Source organism: Barbatula barbatula (genome assembly GCF_947034865.1).
Source record: "Barbatula barbatula genome assembly, chromosome: 11".
Lineage (NCBI taxonomy): Eukaryota > Metazoa > Chordata > Actinopteri > Cypriniformes > Nemacheilidae > Barbatula > Barbatula barbatula.
Window position 1 is genome coordinate 208693 of NC_136774.1, and position 20659 is coordinate 229351.

General features: G+C 41.8%; 1 protein-coding gene across 4 annotated transcripts in view; it reads right to left on the bottom strand.

The window, feature by feature from the left end:
- Nucleotides 1-6771: 6771 nt before the first annotated feature.
- Nucleotides 6772-20659, bottom strand: part of acot7 (acyl-CoA thioesterase 7) — a 96846-nt gene continuing 82958 nt past the window's right edge. For 2 of the 4 annotated variants that reach the window (XM_079467459.1, XM_079467460.1), the window contains exons 8-9: nt 19194-19378; nt 6772-7100 (exon numbers count right to left, since the gene is read on the bottom strand). In XM_079467459.1, the coding sequence (XP_079323585.1) occupies nt 7002-7100; nt 19194-19378 (284 nt within the window). In that variant the 3' untranslated portion in view covers nt 6772-7001. Of the gene's footprint in view, nt 7101-16610; nt 19379-20659 lie in introns of all 4 variants that reach the window. The other 2 variants (XR_013787296.1, XR_013787297.1) reach the window with 1 other exon arrangement.

The window sequence follows — 20659 nt, forward strand, 5'->3', positions numbered from 1 at the left end:
AGTTTGAATTTTTGGTCCGTGTTTTTAATCATCTCATTAAGAATGCCATCAATTCCGCTTGCTTTTCTGGATTTAAGTTTGCATATATTATCGCATAGTTCCTCTAGTGTAATTTGGTAATCTAAAGGGTTTTGGTTATCTTTAATAGTTGATTCTAGGGTGCTTAGTTTGTCTTCAAGGGTAGTTTGTTCGTGGTTGTTGGTTATATTTATAAAGAGGTTAGAGAAGTGGTTTATCCATACATCTCTGTTCTGAATGGGTAGTTCTTCATGGTGAGATTTATTAAGTGCGTTCCAATGTTCCCAGAAGCGGTTAGTTTCTAGAGATTGTTCAATTGCTCTTAGCTGATTTTGTATATCTGGTTTCTTTTTTGTCCTTAGGGTGTCTTTATATTCTTTAAGTTTTTCATGGTAGAGTTGGCGTGTGTTTACATTATCAATATCTCTGTGTTTCTGATTTGACAGAATTTGTACTTCTTTAATTAGGTTTTTACACTCATTGTCGAACCATTTCTCATTGGCAGGTCTCTTTTTTGATTTCGTATTTGTTGATTTTAGGTTGGCTAGTGTTGCAGATATTGTAAAATATTTTGTTAATTCTGTCTACTGCTAAGTTTACGCCTTCGTTATTGTGTGGAAATGGCGTATCTAGGAATTTATTAAGTAGGTTTAGAATTTTTGGTTCACATATTACGCTTTGGTATATATCTTCACTATTTTGTTTCCATCTGTATGCGTGTTTAAGGCTATGGAGTGGAGTTTGATTTGGTGCCTCAGTGTTAGGTTTAGATCCTGTTTAGGGTAAAGAGTAATTTTACTGTGGTCCTGATAAGGGGGTTAGTGTGCTAACTGTAAACGCTCTGAGGGAATTTGGATTTAGATCGGTGATGAAGTAGTCTTACTGAACTGTTACCCATCTTGGGAACTATAAGAATACCTACCATATGAGTCTCCGCGCAGTCTGCCATTGACTATGTACAGACCCAGTGTACGAAACAGATGGAGAAGTTATAATCCGTTTTTGTTTGTAGTTTTGTCATAGTTGAGTCTTTTGTTTGCGTAGGTGGAGGAAAGACGTCTGCTCCTGGAATGTGTTTGTCTCCCTGGAGTGAAGTGTGTCTGATTCTTCACCGTCCTGGCATTCAGGTCACCGCAGATCAGAACATTGCCCTGTGACTGGAAGTAGTTGATTTCTCCTTCTAGGGTTGTGAAGCTGTCTTCGATGAGTACAGTGACTCTGCAGGCGGGATGTAGGTTGCGCACAGGAAGATATTTTTCTCTGTAGAAGTAAGGGCCTTGTTTATTTCTAACCATGTATAGAACAGGCCCGTTTTAATAGTTTTTATTGAGTGGGCGAGATCGGACTTATGCCAGATCAGCATTCCGCCTGAGTCTCTGTCTTGTGTGACTCCCGGTAGTTTGGTGACGGAGGATGAATTCTCTGTAGTTTGTAGGGCGACCAGTGGGTCTGTCTCCCTCTGCTCCATGTCTCCTGCAGGATGATAATGTCTGATGTTTTGGTTTCTGAGGTAAAGTCTATGTTTTTGCTTTTTAGACCAAAAGCAGATGACCTCAGCCTTGAATATTCCAACATGATATAGTAAATGCTTTGTTATCCATAAGGTGTTATTATAGTTAGTTTTGCCTTAAGACAGTAGGTGTGAGCAGATCAGGTCAGCATCTGGTGGATGTCTTTCAGCTCGGCTGTCGGAGCTTGTGCGGATGTTGGTGTGGGGTTTCTGCTCACTGTCTGGGCATAGCTGAGGCTGCCCGGGGTCTGCTGCGTGTGCTGGGTGGTGGGTGTAGGCAGCAGGGATGATGTTCTCATCTGTTGACTGTTGCGATGGTAGCTGGGTGGTTGTGGTCTTTGGGTGTTTGTAGGTACTGTGTGGTTCATCCCTGTTCTAGGTGGATGCTGTCTTGCTCTGTTGTTTGGAGTTGTGGTGTTGGTGCTGCGGTTTAGAGTAACATCTTTTAGTCTCTTTGCAAAGACAGGGACAGTTGCTCTGTACAGGTGCACATGGTCATAATGGCATGTGAGGTCCAGGGTAGGGTGATGTGCCAGGTGCACTTGAGTTTTTAGTGCGCAGGTTCTTGAGAGGGATGCATTATTCGTTTTATTGTGTCTAGGTAGAGTCTTTCCGTGGCAGCAGTGTGGACACTGTAATTTGAGAATTTGGAAGGTGGATGTGGCTTTCTCGATCACTCTCTGTAGTGATGTGGCCACTCTTTCCTGTTGTGCTCTCAGGTTGTTTGTGCCAGTGTGGATTATTATGTGTTTCGGTGATCCTAGTTCTTCCTCATTTAGCAGCTTTAGGGCGCTGTGAGTATTTGGGCACCAGAGTTTGGACACCCTGTGTTTAGGAAGAGCTTCTTTTCATCTGTAAACTTCCATTTGAGTCTATAAGAGGACAATGTCTGGTTTTGGTGTGTCACCTATGAGTGTTGGGGCGTTGTCTGATTCTTCGGTTGGTTGTGTGCTGGCTATGGGGCTTGGTGGGGGAGAAGGTTTTGGCTGGGTTGTTCCACTGGGTTTTGAGGGCTGTGGTCAGTTTGAATGGTTTGAAATTCCCTCTCTCTCTGTGTCTCTCTCTCTCTGTGTCTCTCTCTCTCTGTGTCTCTCTCTCTCTGTGTCTCTCTCTCTCTGTGTCTCTCTCTCTCTGTGTCTCTCTCTCTCTCTGTGTCTCTCTCTCTCTCTCTCTCTGTGTCTCTCTCTCTCTCTCTCTCTGTGTCTCTCTCTCTCTCTCTGTGTCTCTCTCTCTCTCTGTGTGTCTCTCTCTCTCTCTCTCTCTCTCTCTCTCTCTCTCTCTCTCTCTCTCTCTCTCTCTCTCTCTCTCTGTCTCTCTCTCTCTGTCTCTCTCTGTCTCTGTCTCTCTCTCTCTCTCTCTCTCTCTCTCTGTCTCTCTCTGTCCTCTCTCTCTCTCTCTCTCTCTCTCTCTCTGTCTCTCTCTGTCTCTCTCTCTCTCTCTGTCTGTCTGTCTGTCTGTCTGTCTGTCTGTCTGTCTGTCTGTCTGTCTGTCTGTCTCTCTCTCTCTCTCTCTCTCTCTCTCTCTCTCTCTCTCTGTCTCTCTCTCTCTCTCGTACCTCCAGTAGGGAGGCTGGAGGCACTTCGCAGGAGTACACCCAACCGACCGTTGGTTTTACTTGCCATGCCCTGAGCGAGTGCTCACGAGGAGGCTACTCCCCGGTAGAGTGAGCCGTCAATGCCAGTGGGACGTTCCAGGAGGCAACGTGACCACGATCCTTTCAGTCCAAGTAGAGGCCGAGCAGCATCATATAAAGGCTGTAGATAATTGATCTTGTCAAAGGAATAAAGATAAAATACAAATTACATATATTCCATTGAAAAATATTGATTTTGTAGCCGATAACATCGTGTGGCCAATGGCCACCTTATTTTGATATTGAGGTCAGAAAACAATCAGAGTTTTCTGTGAGAGCTGCTTCAGCCGTGTTTGATTGGGCGTGGAGCTGAAATCTTCCGGACCAAAGGAGCAGGGTTTGTTAGCCCTCTTCATGATTGTATGTAGTTGGGTAGCTATTTTTGTCTGATTATTACTGTTTCTTTTATCAAAATCAATGATATTTTATCTTTATCTGTATCTATTTAATATAAACGGAAGTGGTAGAGCACAGAGCAAACAGTGTTAAGATGGTTGGTTTGTATGGAGTGTACCGCAATTGTCTTTTTATTTGTGTAATGGAGGCCAGCTAGTGAAGAGCTGTGCAGTGTGTAAACCTCACTCCCCAACCAACAGAGACACTTTAGCGACAGACACTAGAGACTACGGCAGTGGCGTTGCTAGGCCCTTTTTAGGGGAGCTAAAGCCCCCCTAAAGTTCTAGCTTAGCCCCCCTAAAATATTATTATTATGTAAGTACAAGTCTGTACAAGTATTCAAGATCACTTTATAGTCCCCTTTAAAACTCTTATTATGAAAACGGCGGCAGGCTACGTTATTTAGCACATTCTTTAGTTCATAGCAGCACAGAGTGGATTGAACGTCACAAGCAGAGTACAATGATATGATGCGAGAGCAATACAAGACACTTTCTCATCCACTGTAAAACGTTTAGTTTGCGTTCACCCCTCGTCACACTGTTAACTAGTTGTTAACGTTACCTCTACATTTATTCATTTGGCAGATGCTTTTATCCAAAGCGACTTACAAGTAGTTTTATACAGTGTCACATTACTGCAGAGCAATCAGGGGTAAGGTGTCTTGCTCAAGGGCCCTTCAGTCATGACCTGCTGGCACTGAGATTAGAACGGGCAACCTTCTGATCACAAGCCTCACAACGCTCTAACCCCCAGACCACAGCTGACACATTTCACACCAATGGAGGTGATGGTAGTTTCGAGTACCTGTAGAGTAACTGTAGTTCAGCCTGGTGCGGCTGCTGTGTTATTTATTGTTCTGAGTTCTGAAGACGAATATTTTTATTATTTTATTATTAATTTAAAATATATTGTGGATGTAATACATGAACACGCAGTCATACACAGGAGTGACAGCGCTCGTGCTAATCAGAATGAATGGCAGGGAAAACATATCAATATCATATCAAGTTATTTCTTTCAGTAGTTGTTTGTGACATTTATTATATGGATTTGTGACAGTTGTTGTCACTTTGAATTATAAATGTTGCAGATCGATCGATTAATGTGATATTAATTTAAATAACTTGTTATATATGTTAAATAACAGAATTATTTCTTTTAGTAATGTAAACAGTTTGTGGTGCTAAGAGAGTGGCTATGTACAGTATTATTTATTTATATCCTCATTGGAGACTAGGGTTAGGGTTAGGGTTAGCATTGACTGAGCCCCCCTTACATTGAAAACTTGGACTGTGTCTGGTTCAGCTGTGGCCTAATGGTTAGAGCTTTGTGCTTGTGATCAGAAGGTTGCCGTTTCTAATCTCAGTGCCAGCAGGTCATGACTGAAGTGCCCTTGAGCAAGGCACCTTACCCCTGATTGCTCTGCAGTAATGTGCCACTGTATAAAACTACTTGTAAGTCGCTTTGGATAAAAGCGTCTGCCAAATAAATGTAAATGTACAAATGTACACAGGAGGAAAGCTATACTAGGAACGAGAGGGGTGGGGCCAAATGAGAAGACTGGAGAGAACGCATATTATGTCCTGATTGACTATAATATGTTTCTCTCCACATAAAACACGTGAGTCTGTCATGATTCTGCCCCTAGACCAGAAAATCAAGAAAAGAGCAGGCAGAATCATGACACTGCGGTCTTTAGAGCGCCTGTTTTATTTCAGGAAAACAACCATTATATTTTAAGGCGAGAATGAAACAACAATGATTTTACGTCTTAAGATAGATTAATTGTAATTTTATATTGTTGTTTTAAATACATATTCGGTGGACAAATGCCACCGCAAAGGAGGCCCCCGAAACCTGGCCAGGAAGTGTCCAGGAAAAATGGTCACCCTAATTAAAAGTAAATGTGTCAACTTATTATTTATCTATTTTATTGGTATGTGTTTGCACAGTTGTAATGGGCCACCATGGATGAAGTACGGGTAGGTTTTTCTGTCCATGTCCAGCTCTGGGACTCTGTGACTGCGTGCTTATGTAACACGTGCCGCTGGTCATTGGAGATGTGGGAAATAGTAAACGTGAAGGCTCGCTTTCATCACTGAACAGGAGTCCAGTCACACTGAGGTGGGCTATAAACTGAAAAAGAGTTCTTCTCCACGATGGCACTGTGGATTGAGTCTTTCTAGAGCCGTCCTGTGTTAAAAGGCTTGAGCCATTGCATTCTGTTCACTATTTACATCAAAGTTCATTTTTTTCAAGTTTTTAACCAGAGGACAAGACTAAACTATCATATCAGAAGGAGTGAAATAATACTTTACAACTCTTTCCATTTCTGTTATCAGGAACAATATTCTCTTTACTGTATTAGTCTGACAAATCACTGAATATCAAAGATGGCAGAGGCATTTAAAAAAAAGAAGAAAAATAGTACATTCCCACTTTCCCCAATGCTCAAAGTCAAGTGACCTGGAAATAAAAGGCGAGGGAAAACACAGCGGTCCACTCGCTTGCCCCCGGCCTTCAGTCCCGCTCAACATCACAGCAACATCATACCTGCTCAGACATCAAGCTCTCCTCTCCTCTCCTGTCTCATCTTTATTCAGAAAACAGACAGATCACACATGCCATATGTGCAGAAAAAAGAATGATGCCCTATGTAGTCAAAGACAAAAAATACATCAGCTTTATTTACTTTCTGCTTATTGTTTATATATAAGACTACTGCCCATATATCATATGCCCTGATACAGTGTAGTTATTCATTTCTGTCAAATAAAAAGCCTTACCAAGTTCAATGTTTTCTCTATTGTGTACCATGCACACCTAATATTTAATGGTTTAATTGAATCTTTTGAGAGGGCATTAAGGGCAAATATTCATAAAGAAACTGCAACGACATGTGTAAAATACACATCATCAAACCATCTGCCCATATCACTTTAACATGTCATAAATTATCAAGATTGAGAATATATATAAAAAAGTCCTGTAAATTCACACACAACGTTGCTTTAAAATACAACACTAAATTAATATTTCAACGACAACCAATGTGCAGTTTGTTTTAGGTACAACAAATTGCCTTTAGCTATAAAGATGATGTCACTGCCTCCCATCTGTCACATGACGTGTTTCCCAGCTGAAAAAATCCTCCATGTTCATCCCCGCACAAGAACAGAGCTGAACCCAAAATAAACACACACACACGTGTCCTAGTATTGGCTACTTTTATTTGTGTATAATACATTTGAGTTGTGCCCATCACTTCAGATAAAATAATAAATACATGTTCACTTTGTGTTACATATGACGTACAGATACACACATAGTGCTTTAGTATACTGACAATAAAATCAATGAATTCAAGTAGAGCAAAACTTCCATTTACTGGGCTACATGTAGTAGAAGAGAGAGAGAGGTTCATCTGTATGATGATGAAATTCACTGCGGTTGTTCTTTTTCTGCAAGTCTCTTTGCTTTATTCTGCAGGTAACGGGCCTTTCCTTCTTCAAAACGTTTCTGCTCCTCCTCACCATCCAACTATAAGGAAGAGAAACGTCATATGAAGTTAGATACTTTGATGTGATGATGGAAAAGTCTCACACACCAACCAATGAAACATTTGGATTCTGCCTTTCAGCTCTGCGCAGTTTGTCATGTGTATGATGTGTATGTCTCTCTTAAAGGTCCAGTGTGTCATATTTGGGATCATCTATTGATAGAAATGCAACAATATATACATAGCTATGCCTTCAGATGTGTATAAAGAGCTTACACAATGAAGCATTATGTTTTTATTACCTTAGAATAAGCAATTTCTAGATCTTGCTAATACCTTTGGATACGTGCCACATGAGCTGCTGTGGACAGCCTTACGATCTCCAATTCTGGATAACCACACAGGATAGGACCACCATGTGGCAACAGCTGGAGGTTGGTATAATGGCAGGTTGCACAATTTCATCACAGGCTTTCACAATGGCAATGGAAATAATAATCCGGGCATCGCATTGGGTGGTTGGAGGAGAGTGTTTGAAAAATGGGTTGCGCCTAAGTCCAATCAGGGCATACTGTACATAGATGACATGACAACCATCCCAACAACCAAAGCATGTACAAAGCGGCTGCTGGATAAGCTCCAGGAAAACATTATTTGGGCACAAATGGAGGTCAAACACAGCAAATCCCGCGCATTATGTGACCAATTTCAATGTTTGAGCTCATGGTGTCTCACGCCAAGAACCTGGAGAGATTGGTGAGTACATAAGTGTGGAAATGTCTTGGGCTACCAAGATGCCTTAGCAACATAGGGCTGTACAGGAATGGAGCTCTCTCTTCCCATTTCAAGTCTTGGGAGGAATATAAATGTACCAAAACAAGGTTAGAGATGACGCTCAAAGAATCCTGTGATCCCTGTGTAAGAGATGCTTCTTCAACAGGAGCGACTGGGAGGAATTGAAATCCAACCACAGCCCTCAGACATAAGGACATTGTGGGACAAGTTCAACATGGCAGAGGTTTGGCATTAACCACACCCACATGGCGAAAAAAGCAATACCAAAGGAACAGCGTCACCTGGTAGTGGAGGAGGTTCGGCGTCAAGAGGAAGCAAGTAGCTGTGCCAGATCAGTCTCTCAAGCACAGCAAGGACGTTCAATGAGGTGGGAAGGCATTGAACAGCGCCAAATCCTGTGGAGTATGAAATTCATCAGAGCTACATATGACTTGTTGCCCACACCAACAAATCTGCATGTTTGGTATTGACAGGATCCAGCCTGCCAACTATGTGCAGCTCCAGCAAACCTTAAACATATTCTTGTGGGTTGTAAGAAGAGCTTGAGACAAGGGAGATACACATTGCGCCACAATCAAGTACTAAAGTGCTTGGCTGCAGCAGCAGAGAACAAGAGAGTCCCAGCAAATGCCATCCACCAAAACGCCAGGGCTAACTCGCTCAAAGCCAACCCTTTTTTTCAGAGGGGCAGAAAACGCGGGCCAAGCCCTTAAACCCAGATTCAGGCCTGCTGAGTTGAGCCAGGGATTGTGAAATGCTAAGTTGATTTAAACCACAGGCTTACTTTCCCTTGGAAATTGCAGCGACCAACCTGCGGTCGGACATTTACATTTAGTCATTTTGCAGACACTTTCATCCAAAGTTACTTACAAAGAGTTTGGGGAACAATAAGCGATATGTCATAAAAGAGCAATAGTTCATTAGGTGCTAATACAGAACATGGTTCTGTGGTCCAGCTCCAGTAGGACAGTCCACATAGATGTGATGACTGTACCTTGGGAAGAGGCCATTAGCAAAGCATTTGAAAGAAAGAATATCCGGTATGCCAACAAGATCAGGGATGGACAGCGAAAGTATTCCCGGTGGAGGTGGGCTGCAGGGGCTTAAGAGTTTAATTCCACTAATTCTGTTGACGGGGGTGGTTATGCGAGGAAAGCCTAAGTGTCTTTGGCTTTCATGTTGCGTACACTCGCATTTATAATTCACCAAAAGCATCCGTAACTGGCCCCAAACGATAGCTGCCCACCGGGAAAAATGCCTGGTACGCCAGATTGCCAGTCCCCCCCTTTCACTGAGCATGCATTAGTGGTAAGGGCAGTCATGGCCTTATGGAGTCTGATCAACCTGCGGTGGGCCTCCATTGGCTGAGGGTGTCTTGGGATGAAGGGCTGAAACACCCAATGGGGCTGAGGTGCACAACTGACGATGTGTCGCATTGATACAAAGGGCATTATCAGCAGAACCTCACCAAAGGCATCTTTCACCCAGGATAATGGATGTGATGATAGTGGGATTGGACTCACAACTCATGTGATGTCTCTCTGATAATAGCAAGGAAAGGTATGTATTTCAATCATTAATCCCCCAAACACAGAGGATGCCTACCTTACAAACCCAGTGAAACCTCAGACCTCCTTTTCCTATATTCATATTCTTGACTGCTCCTTCTGTCATGCTTCAGGTGTAATTTAACTGTGCTGAAATAGTGGGATTATAACACCTAGTCCTTTGAAGCAAATCTATCTACATACACAGCGGATCCCCTTGCATGTAATTGGCCATGTTCTATCAGCCGTGGTAGTGTTTGAAAAAGGAGGGGGAGGAGCGGAGTGAGTGATTGGTTGCAATTCGCTAGATTTTACTGACTGGACCTTTAAAGGGATAATTCACCCAAAAATAAAAAAATTCTGTCATCATTTACCCAAAAGCATTGGTCCTATATGGACACAAAACAAGTCCAAGTCAATGGGGACCCACGTTTTTTTTACCAACATTCTTAAAAATATATAAATGCAACTATATATATATATAAATATATAAATATGAGAAGTGGGTAACTCATATGTCACCATAGGTTGACTCGGCAGCGCACTGCCTTCCGCTATTCTTCTCAACGTGAGGTTGTTTACATCAGAGTGCACGTGTGTATGACGCCACAGAATAAACGCATGCAGTGTTATTTTAAGAAGTCAAAGGAAAGAAATAAGGACATTCTTCTTCACAGTGATTTGAACTGCCCGCGGTAACACTACCATGGATTAACGTGTTGTACCGTATTACCGAACACAGACACATTCCGTGTATGCATATGTACATTACAATTATTCTCATCGATGGCTATGAATAACCAGATAGTAATGCACAGCGGTACACTGTAAAAACGTAGTATTTCTGTCATGTTTTCCATATCAAATGTCAAAAGATTATTGAATCAAAATGACCTAAGAAAAGTAATCTTGTTTTTAGACAAATTTCAGTGAATTGTCTAAAATCAAGACTTATTTTCTTAGGTGAACTTGGTCATCAAGAAAATACATCTTGATTCAAGAATTTATTTACATTTGTACTGGAAAACAAGACAGGAATACTAAGTAAGTTTTTTGCAGTGTAGCAAACCCCAGTGAATCCATTGAATATTACAGGACTGCTGATATTCAGGCTGACAAACGGGTAATATGTGTTTCTTAACATCTGCAGGCATTTTTAAATGATCACAACTACGTCCTCTACATCACAGAGCTGCTGTAAAGCACTCATAATGTCTTCTTTTATTATATTGCATGTGAGGGACTACATCTTCTGATGGCATTCAATGACAGCATCAAGATATCGTCAACAGCCAGAGAAGAAAGCAAAGCAGCTGTTTGTTATTTGTGTCTGTGACCTTGAAGAATGTGACATCTGGCTCAGTGACTGTCCTGTTGCTCAGGGCTCATGATGAGCGACACAGAAAGACATCAGGCCATAAAAGCAGCGCATGTCTTCTTCAACAAATGAATAAGCTGGAGGGGAATACAAGGCTTCCGTCACATAGCCGCACACTGAATACACAACCAGCACTTTATCTAAAGCAAATGTACAAAACTCCATTATTATCATGTGTTTGGCAAGGATTCCTGTCAAAATAAACATTTATAAAAGAACAATAAAGTATCATAAAGTAAATCGCGTGACACATGAGGAACAATGACATGTCAGTCTGAAAGTTTTCACCATGTAGGTATTGTTACACACAAGTGTTGATTCAACCAATGGTCCCCCGTGGAAGCAGAAGCGTTCCTGACGGGATGAGCCCAGGGAGATCGTGTCCACCGGGCCCGACCCCAGCCTCTACATCGCTGGACTGTCGGACAACACCAGCCAGGCCCTTCTCAGGGCCTAGTGCCCACCTTTCTCACAAAAAGAGCTTCCTCTCTCCCTGGGCTTTTCTCACAGCCGCTCTCACCCATCACATGACGGTGCCCGGCAACCCCGCGTTGTGTCACGGCGAGGCACAGTGTCGGGTATTCATCTCAGTGGCCATCAGCACTCTCAGTCAGACGGTGCAATGAGCTGCAGTATCGCCAGGCAAGCAGCCCGGCAGAGCCGCTCTCCTCCCGGGTTCCCCCCCACGGCGAGGAAGCTGTACTGCCAGCCATCGAAGCAGATCGAACCTCTAGTCCCCCTGTCTCAGTCCCTGGGAGCCTGGTTGGCTCTTCCCAGACGTCACAGTGGCTGGAGAGAACGATCCATCTCGGCTGCGCGATTCAGTTCGCCAAGTTTCCACCCAAGTTTCGGGGCATCCTCTTCACCTCAATCAGAGGCGTTGATGCTCCCGTGCTTTGGGCCGAGGTCGCTACCCATCTGGCGAAGGGCGCGATCGAGCTCATCCCTCTGGCCGAGATGTGCTCCAGGTTTTACAGGCGTGTGCATACTCAACTATCTCGACGACTGGCTCATCTTGGCACACTCGCGAGATCTGTTGTGTACACACAGGGACCTGGTGCTCCGGCACCTAGACCGTCTGGGGTTGCAGATCAACCCTGCAGGTCAACCCAGGACGGGACGAGGAGATCCTGAGCCCTGGTGGAGACCATCATTCAGGCTAGGGCCCGACCACGAGGCGGCTATATGACTTTTAGTGGCGCCTCTTCTCGTCCTGGTGTTCTTCTCGGTGAGAAGACCCACGGAGATGCTCGATCGGGAGTGTGTTGTTCTTTCTGCAAACAATCTCTCCCCTTCCACTCTAAAAGTGTTTGTAGCCGCCATTGCCGCTCATCACGAACCAGTTAATGGGAAGTCTCTGGGACAACACGACCTGGTCATTAGGTTCCTGACAGGCTACCCCTACCTTTCCACTGGAAGATAACAATTCACGCTAGAGCTCACGTCTGACACGCCCAGGCCAGTCAGCGTCGCTTCAAGGGAGATTGTGACGCGGCACAGCGCTGTGGCACTTTCCTAGGAACCCCATTCTGTCGACACAACGTCGAGAGACCGACAGAAAGGGACTGTCTCGGTTACGTATGTAACCTCCATTCCCTGATGGAGGGAACGAGACGTTGTGTCCTTGATGCCACAACGCTGGCCGCCCGCTGCAGCAGTCGAGACACGATTCTCAGGCTCCCCAGCACAAAAGGTGAATGAATGCCCCACGCCGGCTCCGTTTTATACCCGGAATACATTCCGTTGCACTGTACTTGTATGTGTGTAATGACAATAAATTGAATCCAAAAAGGATGTCCGGGGCGGAGACCGGCATGCAAATTTCATTCACTTATTTTTCATTGTCCTTTTCAAGTCAGTCAGAGATGATAGGTTCTCAAATCAAACCCCATTCTGTCGACACAACGTCTCGTTCCCTCCATCAGGGTAACCGAGACGTTTGACAGAGTTCCCACTAAAAACGAAAGGTTTTAAAGACACTCCACTACTACTCTCAGCCAGTCTTGTCTCATTGTTCCAAGGTTACCAGAGCGGGCAGGACGCAGTTCATGCCCAGACCTGACAAATGCTGAGATGATAGAGCTAGATAAAGAAGGACAAGGCCACTTGACACCTCTTCTCTACAAAATGTTATTAGATTATTAATAATAATCTTAAATCTAAATGTTCTTTTATTTTGCCTTGTTGTGCAAGCACTGTCGAGCTTGTGCAGAGGCTGCAGCTTTTGCCAGAGGGGAACTGGAATCCCCTGGTTAGGCCTGGTTTCCCTCTGAGGTTTATTTTCTCCTCCAATGGAGTTTTGGGTTCCTCGCCACCGTTCGCATACTGTATTTCACTTTTTGCCTGGCCGGGGGGGCTGCTAGAATTTTAAAGTTTTATTTAATCAATGCTGCATATAGGAATTTATAGTCTGTTTAATATCTGAGCTGTGTTTCTCTCTCCTTATCTTGGGTGTTTGGTTCTAGGTAATGGCCTCTGTGTCTGCGTGTCTGTCTGTGTGCAGAAGAATACTTATCCTTTACCTATATATAGTATGTTCTTACAATTGCATTGGAAAAACCATTATAAAACCCATTCATCCTTGTCTCCCTACAGGAACCATAGCTTTACCATGATATTTATTGTAGGAAGATACAAATACAAAATGAATATGGAAATACAAATTGCAATCACAAAAAAATTACTATAAGTTACTATACACAGTAATTTTGTTACATTTTGTTAAGCTAGAACAATACACCGACAAACACTAACGTAGATAAAACATGAACACAATTACACTCCCAATTACAGTTTAACAAACAATTCTCATTCAAAGATTGAGAAAGAGGTGTAATGATGATTTCCCCTTTCATCTCTGTGTCCACTTAATTTCTACACCTACATCATCAACTACATCATATCTTTCTTTCTTCAGATATTTTGGAGAAGGTTGAAAAACTGAACTCCATTGTCTGAACACAAAACCACTGAGATGTTTCTCAAAATATCTTCTTTTGTGTTCCACTAAAGAACGACTCACATACAGGTTTACAACGATTTGAGGGGATTATGTAAGGGATAATGTACAGGCAGCTGGTTGTTATCGCAAGAATAAACCCTGACATTGGACTTATTACTGTACACGTTTTATCCCACTTATAACAAGACAACTTACCACATAAGTATGTTATTGAACATGAAATTTCGATTTGATATAATAAGCTACTTTTTAAGATATACAGACTTAGAGGGTCAAGAAACCCCCCATTTTCAGCTACAGTCTACCTCACTGTCGTTGCAACTAAAACAGGCGTGAACGCCATGAGAAAAAGAGTGAGGGAGCGGGTGAGGCACGATAGAACTGATTCGATTCCATATCTTTAGTCATTACCTGTTTTATACAGCCTATGGTCATTACACCAATCTTTCTTTCAAGCCACTTTGGTTTTACAGAAAACACGAAATGTTATATGAGTATTTATTTTGAATTAAATGCAAGTATAACTGTTCTAGTTAATATGACAGTGTAGTTGATAAGAGCTTATTTCACTTGAGAAGTAAGCTGCACCCGGACTTCCATTTAGTTTGATTTGAGCCCAGGCAAACATTTGTCGCTCACTGAGCGGAGTAGACAGAGAGAGAGAGAGGCGGTACTGCACGGGAAGGCAACGACTCGCTCTTTCAAGGCATTCGAAGTGAAGCAGAATGTTTCGCCAAGTCGCCAAAGTATATTCAGAAAGTAGCTTGATTTCGCTTATTGAACAAATAAGTCGCTAAAGAGGTTTGAAAAGTGACTTAATCTAGCGACAAAGTCACCAAGTTGTCAACACTGCTCTGAAGGGTCAGATAGAAACACAACTGGCGCTGTCATGAATAATTAGGAGAAACTTCTCATTGGTCAAGAAAACAGTCCGACGCGCCATCAATGTACTGTAGTCAGTGGTGGAAAGTACTGGAAATTTTTATTTAGATACAAGTACTGTTACATTGCTGAAATTGTACTCACTTACAAATAAACGTACTGGTGTTAAAAAAGTTATTGACTAAAAGTAAGAATTACTAGTTACTCGTTACTTTTTAGGCGGTGTTATTTAATGAATTATAACTCATAATTCATAATCAAATTTTAAGATTTAAATAGAAACTAGCTACTTAACAAAACAAAGCTTTACCTTACTGATAAAGTGTCATGATTATGCTGCATCATGTCATGATTCTCTTGGTTTAGTGGCAGGATCATGACAGAATCTCATGTTTAGTGTGGAGAGAGGCAATTATTGTTAATTTGGCTTGCCATACGCTCTCGTCTCCTCGTTATTGATTCATGCCCTACACTTGTTCCCCTCTTGATTTGGTCCCTTACTTAATGCCATTGTGTCTTCTGTCCTGTGCTGGTTCATTTCGTTTCATGTGGTGAGTTCCTGTTTGAGTTCAGTGTAGTTTAGTCTGTGTTCCTGTCACACTGCTATGTTTTACCCTAGACCTGTCTGTCTATCATGTTTTCAGTTTTCCAGTTAAAACCATTTATGCACTTCCAACACTGTGCAATCATGTGTACTAGGCCAGAAAATGCAGAAATGTATCAATAAGAGTCCCAAATACTGCATGCAAAAAATACAAAACATTTGTAACCTAAATTGCATTGGATTCCCATTTACAGTCATATCTGTAGAGGAGCTGGCTGATCAATTACTCAACCTCAAGCCATCAAAGATGTACAGGTGCATCTCAATTAATTAGAATATAATGTTTTATAAGATCAATAAAAAAGGATATCTTACACAGAAATGTTAGGCTTCTGAAAATTATGTTCATTTCTATACGGCCTTCAGGTCATCTGCATTGTTGGGTCTGGTGTCTCTCATCTTTCTCTTAGGTTCTCTATGGGGTTCAGGTCAGGTGGGTTCGTTGGCCAGTCAAGCGCAGAACACCTTGGACATTGAATTAGCTTTTGGTACCTTTGGCACTGTGGGCAGGTGCCAAGTCCTGCTGGAAATCACCATCTCCATAAAGCTTGTCATCAGAAGGAAGCATGAAGTGCTCTAAAAGTTCCTTGTAGATGGCTGCATTGACTGTGGACTTCAGAAAACACAGTGGACCAACACCAGCAGATGACATGACAGCCAAATCATCATTGGACTTCAGGCAACAAGGATTATGTGCCTCTCCACTCTAGCTACAGGCTCTGGGACCTTGATTTCCAAATTATATTTACTTTCCACTGAAAAGAGGACTTTGGTCCACTGTGTTAACTGGTAATGCACAGTTTGCGAAAGTGCTTCCCACTTTTAAGGGCAGAGCGCTTTTAGTGTGAGTCAAGTTTTCTATGCGCGATTTGAGTGGTAAAACATGACTCTATTCTCTTGATGTTTTGGTAAATAAAGAGAGTTATTTGTCTTAATCCAGTAATAATGGGATGTTTTATGAGCAGTTGAATGATGTTCCTGAAGAATACTGTACACAGGCAGTGTCTTCATTATCATGAGACACATATCACACTCTCACTGCACACACACACACACACACACACAAACGAGCTTTTTCTAAAAATAAATCTGGTTATCATGCTCAAAGCCAGCGGTTGCTACGGTAACACAACATGTCTTGTATGGCCTGGACCTGCCAAGTGTTTGTCAAAGCATTGATGACTTCAGATAGATTGCACTGAATCATCCGCTCAATCAACACTTTTCATCCAAACAATTATATCAAATTTTGTGACGTGAATATTTAAAAGAAAAACTATATTTCCTTTTGAAAGGGTTAGTTTTGTAGTGCAGAATGAACTGAAATCAGGTCACATTGCTGGTTTTAAAAGGCAAACCCTTAAAGGGTCGGGCAATCCTCACCGCTTTCATTCCGCTCTTCTGAACACTCTTCAGCCCCCCGTCCATGAATCTATTCTGCAGGAGCTAAAAGTGGAGATTCTAAAAATAGACATGAAAGATCTTTCACTGCGGGAGAACAAAAAACACCTGAAGTCAGAAATAGTTCCTTCATATACTATTTCTGTTCTGAAAGAGAAGAACATTATGACTGATGCTCAGGCAGCTTTTATTTGCCTTTCTATTTCTGGAATGAACACATGCAAAAATGATTCTCCATCACGATGTTTCTAATGGATCTTAATCCGTTATGATTGGCTGGAATACCTCAGTTTATCGTGGACTTGCCGGCTGGAGACTGGAAGAACGTCTTGTCAAGGGACACCGCAGGGCAGAATGTTCCAGGACTCGTGCAAATGTTATGTGCCTCCAAAACTGTGACATTGAGGCATACAGTTCATGTTACTGGACCTGAGCTGAGCCCCCTGGCTAGGTCAAATATCAACTCGCCGCATGAACCACAGTAGAGATGTGAAGGTCAAAACTGACAAATCAGTTAAGGTCTTCAATAAAGGATTTCAAGAGTGAAAGAGATATTTGGGGGATTTAAAGGACCCTTTTCTAAAACTGGGGATTTTGCAAAAGAAATGTCTCCAAGATGGATTGGACCATTTAGACTTGTATGCAGCAGACGGGAAAACCATGTATACAAGTTTTATTCAAGTTCTAAATAAAGGAACGTTAAATGGGAGGTTGGTATGAAAGAGGAAGGGGGCTGTGTAAACCGCCATTGACAATTTGGTGACTTTATATACTGTATGGTGACCTACTATTGTATGAGGCTGTGGCTTGTTTCAGTCATTACTCCAACTGCCGATGATGAATGTGTTTTTTTGTGATTCCACAGAAACTATTTCTCATTGTTTTTAGTGTGTACAAGACTTTAAATGCTGTTCAGTCTTAAGGATTTGCTGTGTGGGAGTTGTGGGATGAAGTTTACACCAGATGTCTTTATATTGGGGGCAGGGTATAACCAATATCAGCTGATTCATTTTCTGATTGGACAGGCTAAGTTAGCAATTTACAAAACAAGGAAGAACAGAATAGAAAATGGAAGTGGCCAAGAGCTTTTGTCAAATCAAGAATTGCTGTAGAGCTTCAGTATTACAAAAGTATGAATAATATCGAAATTTGTAAAATTTTTGAGTTAAAGAGAATTCCTCTAATTCATTCAAATATATGAAATCATATGCCTCCACTAAATCTCTCTCACACTTAAAGCAGACGAGTGCTACTGTCATTTTCAATCAAACATTGTACTTTAAACATCAATTACAGATTGAATTTGTTTCCAGCCTGGCTAATGAGGGGGACTTTTGCTTTAAATTAGTTTAATGCATTTCGAGTTGGGTGGTTCTTTGCCTCCACGTCGTGCAGCCGTGGGTTATACCCTACATATCCAAACCAAGGAGCCTTGCATGACATCGGCCAACAGAATTTGATTTAAATTGTTTTATGTGAGATTATGTTTGTGTTTTTGAATATCAAATGTCAAATGTACATGTGACTCTTGAATGAGCAATCCATCATCTAACACTGTTTATATCAACATGAACATTTTTGTATTTGTAAAAAACTACTTGTAAGTCGCTTTGGATAAAAGCGTCTGCCAAATGAATAAATGTAAATGTAAATGTAAAAAGCCAGTAGTGACATTATATCACACAGTGTGACATGACTCAAATATGAAACTGACTGAGGGTTAGTGAATATTATAGAAAACAGTGCAATGCTAAAAAAAATAATGCATGAGGATAAAGAAACATCTGTGACCCGACCTGTAAGATCCCAAGAGAAAATGAAAATGTGTCAAGAACGTCCTGGAGGGACTTACTGGAAAGGCGGATGTGGAGGATAGAAAAGCTTTTTATATCAAATACTGTAGATCAAGCTCTTTCTGATGGCTTCTTTGAAATGTTTTCTTGCCAAAAAATGAAATAAATACATAAATAAAGTTTAAGACCTGCACGCCTTCTTGTCACCCCGTCACATTTAATCCAGGAAACTGACATCTGCTACAACATCAACAGAGAAGATTCAAGAAGAAAAACCTCCCATCCCGTTCAATCTCTAGTGTGCTCATGGAAGCAGAAGTCATATCAGTGTGAACATCAGTGCTGGATATAGTCGCTGTATTTTCTGTTTTTAAGGCATAGATGCTGAAAGATCACGTTCTTAGCGAGTCAGTGTACGGTGATAAAAGTTTGGACATTTTTTTCTTGAACTCTGTTTCCCTCCCTGGACACACATTTCCAGCCCTGTTCTTGACTTGAACACAAAAAAACAAAGAGCAAGATAATAGCTGAATGTCATTCTTCTGAAAGAAACACGATCAGGTGGTATTCTTCATTTGTCAGCAGTGTTAGTGCTTATTATTCTATGCAGACATACAGTACAAGACGGATCTAAATCTGATGGGATCGTGACGTGCTTTCCTACTCTTGTAATCTGCCCTCATCTGACCCGTTCAGTGATAAAAGCAAAAGTTCTCAAAATGACGTTGCTGTGTGCTGCTTCATGAAATGGAAAGATGTGTGTATGATTCACCTTCAGCGGCGGGACGGCCAGCGGTTTGTTGTCCTTGTCGAGGGAGATGTAAGTGAAGAAAGCGGTGACACTGCGATATTTACCCTTCTCGACCTCCACCAGTGAATCAGCGTCCACTAAAACCTCAATCTCCATTGATTTATTACTGGTGAAGGTGATCCGGCCCGTGACGGTGATCACACAGCCTGCAGAGGACACAGAAAGACATGAATCACATTAGTTGTTGAGAAACACGGATGCAAAAATAAAACACTAATGCAATCTGACAGAATGTTTCATCAGACACTAGCTACAGTATCAAGACCTGTTTATAACATATTATACCACGGCTGTTGAATGCTTCAATCTGATTGGTTGACAAACGTTCTATAGGTATTCATTCACTTTCGGTAAAGGCACACCTATGAAGCATAACAGGTCCATATCATTGCGCCAAGTATAAACAACAGAAATGTTATAGTCTCGCCTACAGGCCATCACCTCACACAGCACCTGCTCTTCATCTGACGTTTGTCGTCTCAAACTTTACTGTTAATGGAAACACATGCACAGTTTCGTTTCAATAGACAAAGCATTTCAAAAACAATATAGAAACACATAGAATAAATAAAATAACTTTGTTTTTTACTGCTGTACAAGCTAAATTACAAAAGAAATAATATTATTATCCCTGGCCTTTCTGTCACATTACAGCAAACACGCAGGTGTGCGTGTGGTCTCTCGCGCTCACTCACACACACACAAACACACACCCATCCACCATGTGGCTCAAGCTCTAAAAGACGCTTGAAATGAGATGCCAAAGAAAGTAGTTTTACCATCAACAGCATTTAAAAGACAATAACATGACAAATATTGAAATAAAACAATTGAACAATGTCCCGTGGTGTGGTAACCATGGTATAAGCAGAATAATTGACTTCGGTCCCTTCAACTATTGGAAAGTTAATGCACACCTGAGGTGGTAATGCATCTAAATATATCTCCCTGTATGCCCAAAGAATAAACTGGGGAACAAGGTTATTTTCACGAAGCATTAACTTTTGAACGCATAGGGTGTGCTAGCTAACTTTGTTACTTATACAACTAGCAGTTAACCAACAAAATAAGCCACATAAACAAAAGACAAAAGTGGTCTTCAAATCTTAAGTGTTATCAAGTGAAACGGTTTCTCTTCAGTCCGCTCGTTTGATTGTGTTTATCTGTCGTCAGTGTTTTTGTTTGTCAATTGAAGCAGGTTTGTGTTAATATATCAAACTGGAGACTGTGGCACTAAACAACACAACAAGATGATATTTGAAACTCCTGGTTTCTGAATCCTGAATCCGTACTGGTTTGTATTGGACGCCTCCAGTTTTCCTTTGTTTTGCCTTCAGCTAATGCTGTGACGTAAGCGTGACGTCGGCCATAAAGGGGTCTATACTGACTTGTCTGTGAATGTTTATAAAAGAGCGCCAGAGACATCA